A 9,020-nucleotide genomic window follows, 5' to 3' on the forward strand; every position below is an offset into this window, starting at 1 on the left:
AAGCTAGAAACTGAGAGAGACAGAGCCATGTTTTATTTTCTGTTTGAATCCAAGGCTGTGGCTATGGGTGCAGCAAGACCCTCTTGGGGTGTTAATGCTGTGAACTCCTCCATCACAAAAGCTCAGGTTGTATATATATGTAAACAAACCATATATTATAAAGACACCACAGTCTCTGCTGTACCTCATTCCAAAGGAAACATGAACCCTTGGTAGGCGCCTAGAACCCTTGGAATCTCGCACTGCTTGGAGACTGGAGTGGCATGCAACAATACAGAAAGACTTGTAAAAGCTAGTTACTTTAGCACCATAGCTTGGAAAAAACCCTCCTCTCTTGTCAAGCACAAATGCTAACAATAATTAGAGAAAGAAATAAATAAGCTTACTTAGTTTGCAGAGAAACAAGGGCATCCTGGAATTTGTTATTTAGAAACAGATCCACAGCTGCCATACATTCACTGAGAGCAACATTCAAGTCCTGTGCAGATGATCTGGAAAAAGAGAAAAGAGTTAATGCTAACTTCTCTGTTTCCAATGCGGAATGAGAAAAAGAAGTCCCGTCCTCCCAAAGGTCAGCATGTTAACTATTAGAATGCTTTTCTTAAAGTGTATTTCTGTACATGTCTAGTCAGAAGTAAGAATCATTGAGTTCAATAGAACTTACTCCCAGGTAAGCACGCATAGGATTGCACCCTTAGTTTTCACATACGAAGCACAATTACTCCATCAACACCATATTAGAAAATATCATCAGGCAATCTTGTTTGAAATTGCCTTTTTAAAAAAATTATGTGAAAGGTGCAACATTTTGTGCTTGTGCATCTGCAACAAAATGTACCAGAGGATTCTCACGCCCTATGAGTGCTCCTGTTCAAGGCTCTACTTTTTTTAAAAAAAGAGAGAAACCTGAAATGCATAACAACACATTGAAACTCAAAGAACCTCAAATAGTTTAATGCACTACACAACATATGTAATAGATTGTCAGAAGCTGAGCACTGTTCAATTATGGAAAAGGATTAAGAGTAGCACTATTCCACCATTTTTCTATGATACAGAGAGTCTGAGATAAAGTTTTAACCTCCAGAACAATTAGCAGTATATACACCTTCTTTACAGGACAAATGAAAGAAATTATGTATTCATGCAGCTCACAGGAGGCCGTGATGGTCACTAACCTTTAAAAGAGAATTAGGCAAATTCATGGAGGAGAGGGCTATCAATGGCTACAAGCCATGAAGTCTATGCTCTGCCTCTACAGTTGGAGGCAGCAATGCTTATGAATGCCAGTGCTGGAAACTGCAGCTGGGGGAGAGTGCTGTTGTGCTCTAATCCTGCTTATGGGTTTCCCACAAGCATCTGGTTGGTCACTATGAGGACAGGATGCTGGACCAGAGCGACCACTGGTCTGATCCAGCAGGCTCTTCTTATGTACTTACAATATGTCTTGTGATTGTGATATAAGTATAGAGATGGGTCTCACGTGCTCTTGTTCCATGGTATTTTAACAAGCAACTTATCTTCAATTGCTCACATGGACTTAACTGCTTCCTTCTCCATGTTCTTCATGCTCCCCAATAATGTCATTATCTTTCTGTCCTTTGATCCAAATGTAGTGGCCCTTAAAATACTATTAGCATAATTTCATATTAAATTAAGACATTAACTACTAAAAAGAAGCAATAGACGTCAGTGCACCTACTGGAATTGCTTCCCTCCCTAAGCAAAATGAGATAAGAACTACTAAACATTTTGTGCACTCAAAAATTATCTGGAAACAATAAATAAAACACAAAGGATAGCATCTCATAATTCATGACCAAACTTAACTTGCTCACTTCCAGAAGTATTTAATTGACATGGACACATTCACATCAAACATAGAAGCAAGTTCTTACGATATCATTTTAAAAAACACACAAAACAATATTATATAGAAAATGCGGGAAAATAAGAAAAATGGATGATTGAGGGAGGTGCTGGTGGAAGTTTAAAAACTGTAAATTTGTAATTATGGTTGTAATTAATACTTGTAAAAGGAAAACTGAATAAAAATTTAATCTTGGGGGAAAACACACACACACACACACACACACACACACAAAACAGGAATATGGTTCCTTCTTTCAACTACTACAGCAGCTGGCAACTAAAAAAAAGTCATAAATATTTGACTAGCAATGGATTTATTGCTAATTTCCACTGCAGCATCTAGTATTTATTCAATTGCTTTATTTCAGCAGTTATACCCTGCCCTTCCCCCAAATCAGAGCACAGAGCACAACATGTAGTATAAACAATATAAAACATGTAACAAAATTAAATTGTACATCCATTATAAAAAACTGCAGCACTAGACCTCAATTCCATCCAGAATCAACACCAACATGATACTTATTATTATTTATTCAATTTATATCTCAGCCTTCCTGCCAAAGGAGTCCAGGGTGGCAAACACATCATTAAAATAATATTTAAAATATTCTAAATACAACCAGTCTCTCAATGAATTATTTCAGGGTTGCTAGGAATGGTATCTTTCTGCTTTCTAATACCTGGGTGAACAGGAATATTTTGAAGTCAATAATGAGGAAGACAGACTCTCCTCACCAGGGAAACTACCGTATTTTTTGCTCTATAAGACGCACCAGACCACAAGACGCACCTAGTTTTTGGAGGAGGAAAACAAGAAAAAAAATTCTGAATTTCAGAAGCCAGAACAGCGAGAGGGATCGCTGCGCAGTGAAAGCAGCAATCCCTCTTGCTGTTCTGGCTTCTGGGATAGCTGTGCAGCCTGCATTCGCTCCATAAGACGCACACACATTTCCTCTTAATTTTTAGGAGGGAAAAAGTGAGTCTTATAGAGCAAAAAATACGGTATTCCAGAAGTGGGGAATCACTACTGGAAAGGCCCTGCCATAGTTTAACACCAACTGGGTAGTTCCCAGTGGAGGCACCAGGTTCCAAAAGCTTGGATGGAGAGCATGTTTCTGCTTGTTGTCTGAAAACAGCTAATGTGGAGGACTCTCATATCTCAGAGAGGAGCTCTGTAAAAGGGGCGCCATTGCTGCAAATGCCATGCCTCATATCACCATTTTACTCACCACACTAGCCAGTGGGACTACAAGCAGAGACTTTTCAGCAGTTCTTAAGGTTTGGGGTAGCACATACTAGGAAATACATAAAAGGATTACTTTTTTTATTAAAAAAAACTAATTACAGACTAATGCCAACACCTTGAAGCGGGCCTGGTACAGTATATGAATGGCAGCCGCTACAGTATCTTCAGAACTGAAGTAACATGACCCTGTCAGCTGTGCCCAACAGCCAGGTTGCAGCATTCTGTACCACCTGCAGCTTCTGGAATGTTGCATTTCTCTATATGGGTGGTTATTAGAGCATTGATAACTGGCGTTAAGCTGTTCCAGTCCAGGAACGGCCATAACTAGTGAACCAGCAATAGTTGGGCGCAGGTACGTCTCACCATTTTAAGTCACTTGGGTCTCTTGTGACAGCTTGGAATCAAAAATCACCCTCATCTATGAATCTGCTCCTATATGGGGCAGCACTCCCACTGAAGAACAGGCTGTCCACCTAATGCCTGGAACTGGGAACCACGTTGACTCATAGAACCACTGTCTTGTTGAGATTGAGTTTATTAGCCCTCATCCGGCCCATCACTGCCCCCAGATAAAAGACATTTGAATAGCTCAGTTACTTTTAAATATATATGAAATGCTTTAGCCAATAACCCTAGTGTATTTCTTAAGTCCTAAACACAATGATGATTATGGATAAACTATTAAACTAGCAAACCTATCAGCTATTGTACTTTTTGGTATGCAAAGTAATATTTATTTCCTTTTAAATTTCCCAGCTGTTGTAATGGACTTACAACATGGCTTTGAAATAGCAACGTTTATTTCCTATCAAAGTTTATTTCCACTTCAAAGTATAGTTACTGTGCATTTTTCTATCAGAAGTTGCCCAGAGATTATGCAGTCCATTGGCTAATTATAAAACTTCTCTAACCTAATTTATGGGTTAGCTATTGCAACATCACGAGCAAAGTAGGCTGCTTTGACTTATGATTTTGATTTACAGAAACAGGCAGTGGATTTGTTCAGGACATAAAAAATACTATATTGGAAAAACACACTGAATTTGGGTTGAATGCATTGAGCATAACCACTAACATACTGGAGTATGAGCCAATACCTGTGCATTTGGAGGAAGTGCAAAAGGCGGCTACCAGGCTAGACAGTGTCCTCAGCATCCCAGAGGACATGACAGAGAACCTCTTGACCTCTATCACCTGCCTGGGGCACAGAATACAGTCATAAAGCAGAGAAAGTAAGAAGCAACAGACATTAAAGATTAAAAATAAAGGAAGTGTATTCTGGGCAACCTATGACCATTTAATGTGCTGCTGTTATGCTGCACAGCATGTAGGAAAGAATTTGAACAGAGTAGCAAGAAAAACGTAGGCCTGGCTCTGAGTTTGTTTGTTTTAAAGTAGAAAATACTTATTACATTATATATCTGACGACAGACAAACTTTTATTGTTGCTGTTAAATTTAAAACTTTCAGTCTTCCAGATTTACAAGACAAATGGGAGAAAGATCTAGATCAAGGAGTTTCAATAGTAGAATGATACTAAATATTAAAAATATTTTGAGTAGATTGCTACAAGCTGATTGGAAATTAAAAAAAACACCTTATAGAACTTAATCCAACAGTGTTCAACCCTGTACAAGTTGGATCAAATTTATCAGTGATTACATGGCACCACATCTCTAAAATGGGAAAACTCTTAGCGACAGTGTTGAAGAATAAAGGTAAAGGGACCCCTGACCATTAGGTCCAGTCGTGGGAGACTCTGGGGTTGCGGCACTCATCTCACTTTTTTGGCCGAGGGAGCCAGCGTACAGCTTCCGGGTCATGTGGCCAGCATGACTAAGCTGCTTCTGATGAACCAGAGCAGCACACGGAAATGCCATTTATCTTCCCGCTAGAACGGTACCTATTTATCTACTTGCACTTTGACATGCTTTCAAATGAAAGACTTTCCTTCATACAGCATAGTGCCCAAACCCTTTCTCTCCTATTCAAGTGCTCAACAGCTTTTGATCTATTGCACAGAGCCCTTCTCAACCCTCTGAAGACTTTATGAAAACAGAGCAAACTTAATACAGTGGTACCTCGGGTTATATATGCTTCAGGTTACAGACACTTCAGGTTACAGACTCTGCTAATCCAGAAATAATACCTCAGGTTAAGAACTTTGCTTCAGGATGAGAACAGAAATCTCACAGAAGCGGTGCAGCAGCAGCAGCCCCATTAGCTAAAGTGGTGCTGCAGGCTAAGAACAGTTTCAGGTTAAGAACAGACTTCCAGAACGAATTAAGTTCTTAACCCGAGGTACCATAGTAATCCAATATGAGCAGCCAACTCATGACTTGCCAAAACTAGAGAGAAAATGAACAATGGTCCCCCACAACTGTTAATTTTCTTCTCGGCCTTTTGACTAAGATCATGTGTAATTTTCTTTAACTGTCTCTGTCATTTTATCCAACTGAAAAGCTTATAAATAATTCAATAACAAATAAGCACATTAAAGAGATCATCAATTCTGGCATATCCTGTCCTTTACCAAGTCCTGTTTAACATTTAATAGGTCTACATCTCCTCCTGTGCTTTGTAGAAAGCTGGCAGCACATTCAACCTAAGCAGGCTCTCACACACAAACACACTGAGCTTTTGGCAGTGATGGAATAGAAATATTCTAGGGTTTTAAAAAACTGGGTTTGTGGGACAAGGATGGAACATTGTTTCCAGCATTCCCACCTCCTGTCCCCCAACAGCAAAGCTTAGCCCTGAAAATATTTGAAGTAAAAACGAAAAGGGTACCTTCTGAGCACGTGAAAAGTGCTTTCTCCTCATAACTTAGCAACCAGTTTCATATAGCAAGAATTTTGTAACTTGATCTGAACATACTGGAGACCACAATCAGAAGGTGGACACAGTGGGGCTAATCAAAATGGGGAAAACCTGGAATTGCCACCTTTTTCTGGATCACCATTCACTACCCAGTGGGCACAGGTCCAGACTTTAAAGCTCCATGTCCGAGTGTTGTTGTTGCTTTTCTCCTAGTACTTTCCCCGGGAAAACCTGTGTTTTACCGCTGAATTGGAGCAAACAGCAATCAAGTCTTCCCTGGATTGCCGTTTGCAGTAAAACGCAGGTTTTCCCGGGGAAAGTGCTAGGAGAAAAGCGTTTGCAGTAAAACGCAGGTTTTTCAGGGGCTTAAGTTACAGAAGGGTAGATTTCAGTTGAACATTAGGAGAAACAAGGGGCAGACTTTGGTAATATGGCACCTGAGCAAGAACAAAATTTAGCATGCACACCCTAAATATTTCTTATTTGCACAATAAGAAATTTGCACACACATAGCAGGGAGGTCAGGAATCCCACTTGCTTGCAACATTTATTTTCAGGCTGGCGGTAGATTCACCTGACATAAAGACAGGAAAGTATGTACCTACAATATATGTCGCCTTAACTTACATAAAGTGGCAATACTGTAGTGCATCCCCTTTCACCCGCCATTTCTAAACATTTATGTAACCGCCTTAGGAATTTAGGAAGCTGACTTACACTGAGTCCATCAGTATTGTTGACAGTGACTGGCAGCAGCTCCCCAGGGGTTTCATACACACTCTATTTCGGTTTCACCTCAGGGTTACTTACCTTTCTTCTTTCTTTTTTCTTTTTACATTTAATGCTTTTCCACACACACAAACCCCAACAGTTTACAGTCAGGAAGCGGGGTGGGAAATACACTCAATCCACATAAGAATGCTAAATATGAGAGCCAGTGTGGTGTCATGGTTATGAGTGTCAGGCTATGGGAAACCCAGCCAGATGGGCGGGGTATAAATAAATGGTTGTTGTTGTTGTTGTTGTTGTTGTTATATTAATTATTATTACTATTACTACTACTACTACTTGGGAGGCAAGGGCTCTTGGCCCAGTCGCTGCCTCTCAGCCCAAAGGGCGGTTGTGGGGATTCAATGAGGCAGGGGAGAACCAGGCACACACCACCTTGAGCTCCTTTGGAAGAAAACGCGAGATATTATAATAATAATAATAATAATAATAATAATAATAATAATAATAATAATAATAATAATAACTGAAGCAAGCAAGCAAACAAAGTCATATTGGCTTCAGCAGCTGCAAACTTCCCGGCAGGTTTATTTGCAAATGTCGCCATGCATGCCGGGAACAGCTTCACCTGTTGGTTTCTTGCCTGCCAAGGCAGCTTGCTCGTGAAACACAAGCGCGCCAACCTAGCTAAACCGAAGGCAGGATCCACCTCCCCCAGAGTACCTCAGCTCCTTTTTCTTGCTGCTGCTGCTGCTTCTGCGGCTACTTTGCGCGTCCATGAGGCTCCGCTAGGCTCGTCGCGAGATGAAGCGAGCTGCTGCTGAGGTAAAAAAAAATCCCGCTCCGCCTCGAAAGCCAGCGGCAAACTCATAACGCCGGGAAAGTGGAGGCAGGCGGCTCCAGAGCACGGTCCCCGCGCTGCTGGGTGGCGGCTCCTCCCCTATAAAGTTGCCGGCCGCAGCAGCCCCCTGCTCCCTCCTCAGCCTGAGGCCTCTCAGGGGAGCGACCGCCCTCTGCAGGTCTCTCGGAGGCAGCCGCGTACTTGATAAACCGGCGTGATAAAGGAAAGCAGCCCCAGCTGCAGCTCATCGCCTCGGGTCAAGGGTGTGGCGCCAGCTCAGGCAAGAGGGAGCTTCTAGGTTTGGGCTGGCAGGACAGGAAGGAAACTCCAAGACAGCCAGATGGGCGGGGTATAAATAATAAATTATTATTATTATCGCCAGGGTACTCCCAAGGGAAGCTGTTCTCCTCCTCCTCCCCCCTTTCTTTATTTCCCCCCCCCCCTTGTGCCCCCCCATAACAATGGTTAAACCAGTTCATCCATTAGCCAAGGCTACTTAGATCTTGCAGAGCTTGTCCCCCTTTCCCAATTCTCTAAACATGTTTCACAACAGCAATAACATCCCTCTTCCCTTGCAGATTGGACACTTGCCACCTTTCTTTCCCCCCAACTCGCCTTCTCCCGCTTTCAGTCTCTCCATCACAAGGGAGCTTTGCCAAGCCTTTGCAAATAAGCACTTCTTCATTCATACATGATGCATTTTTGTGCTCTTAAATATGTATTTATGAAAGTAAAGGCAAACCGACACTGTCCAATTTGGAGGCTAGATCTGTATCAGAACTTAACCACAAATGATTGAATTTTAGAACTGTGTCATTCATGTGAATGACATAGTCAGGCATCACCCACCATTTGTTGCTGTTTCTATTGTCCCCATATAGGTTTCAAAAGCTTTAGGGGTAGGGATCTATTTCTTGTCTGATGTCTAGGATGCTAATACCACTTTGAGCTATTGAATAGGTAAAGGTAAAGGTAAAGGGACCCCTGACCATTAGGTCCAGTCGTGGCTGACTCTGGGGTTGCAACGCTCATCTCGCTTTATTGGCCGAGGGAGCCGGCGTACAGCTTCTGGGTCATGTGGCCAGCATGACTAAGCCGCTTCTGGCGAACCAGAGCAGCACATGGAAACGCCATTTACCTTCCCGCCAGAGCGGTACCTATTTATCTACTTGCACTGTATGCTTTTGAACTGCTAGGTTGGCAGGAGCTGGGATTGAGCAACGGGAGCTCACCCCGTTGCGGGGCTTCGAACCGCCAACCTTCTGATCGACAAGCCCTAGGCTCTGTGGTTTAACCCACAGTGCCACCCGCTGTGAACTACAAAATCCAAACTCTGTACAGAAATAATACATTTGAGTAGCTTCTCAAAAAAACATACTTTAGGGAATGGAAAGTTCACTTAAAATTCATTTTCAAATCAAAACTAAAGTTGTGATGTTTCATATCTGTATACTTCTACAAGACACTGTACAGTTTACTTAAAAGTAAAAACAAAAACCAGATGAAACA

The 9,020-nt window shown here is 41.8% G+C and overlaps 1 protein-coding gene across 3 annotated transcripts in view; it reads right to left on the reverse strand.

Moving 5' to 3' along the window:
* The window catches only part of TTC39A (tetratricopeptide repeat domain 39A), a 51,552-nt gene extending 43,974 nt beyond the window's left edge, over positions 1–7,578 (reverse strand). The window contains exons 1-3 of one of the 3 annotated variants that reach the window (XM_083509624.1): positions 4,219–4,357; positions 1,440–1,621; positions 387–491 (exon numbers count right to left, since the gene is read on the reverse strand). In XM_083509624.1, the coding sequence (XP_083365750.1) occupies positions 387–491; positions 1,440–1,498 (164 nt within the window). In that variant the 5' untranslated portion in view covers positions 1,499–1,621; positions 4,219–4,357. Of the gene's footprint in view, positions 1–386; positions 492–1,439; positions 1,622–4,218; positions 4,358–7,393 lie in introns of those variants that run through there. The other 2 variants (XM_083509625.1, XM_083509626.1) reach the window with 2 other exon arrangements.
* Between the last annotated feature and the right edge of the window lie 1,442 nt (positions 7,579–9,020).

Source organism: Podarcis liolepis, assembly GCF_965112155.1.
Source record: "Podarcis liolepis genome assembly, chromosome: 6".
Classification (NCBI taxonomy): Eukaryota; Metazoa; Chordata; class Lepidosauria; order Squamata; family Lacertidae; genus Podarcis; species Podarcis liolepis.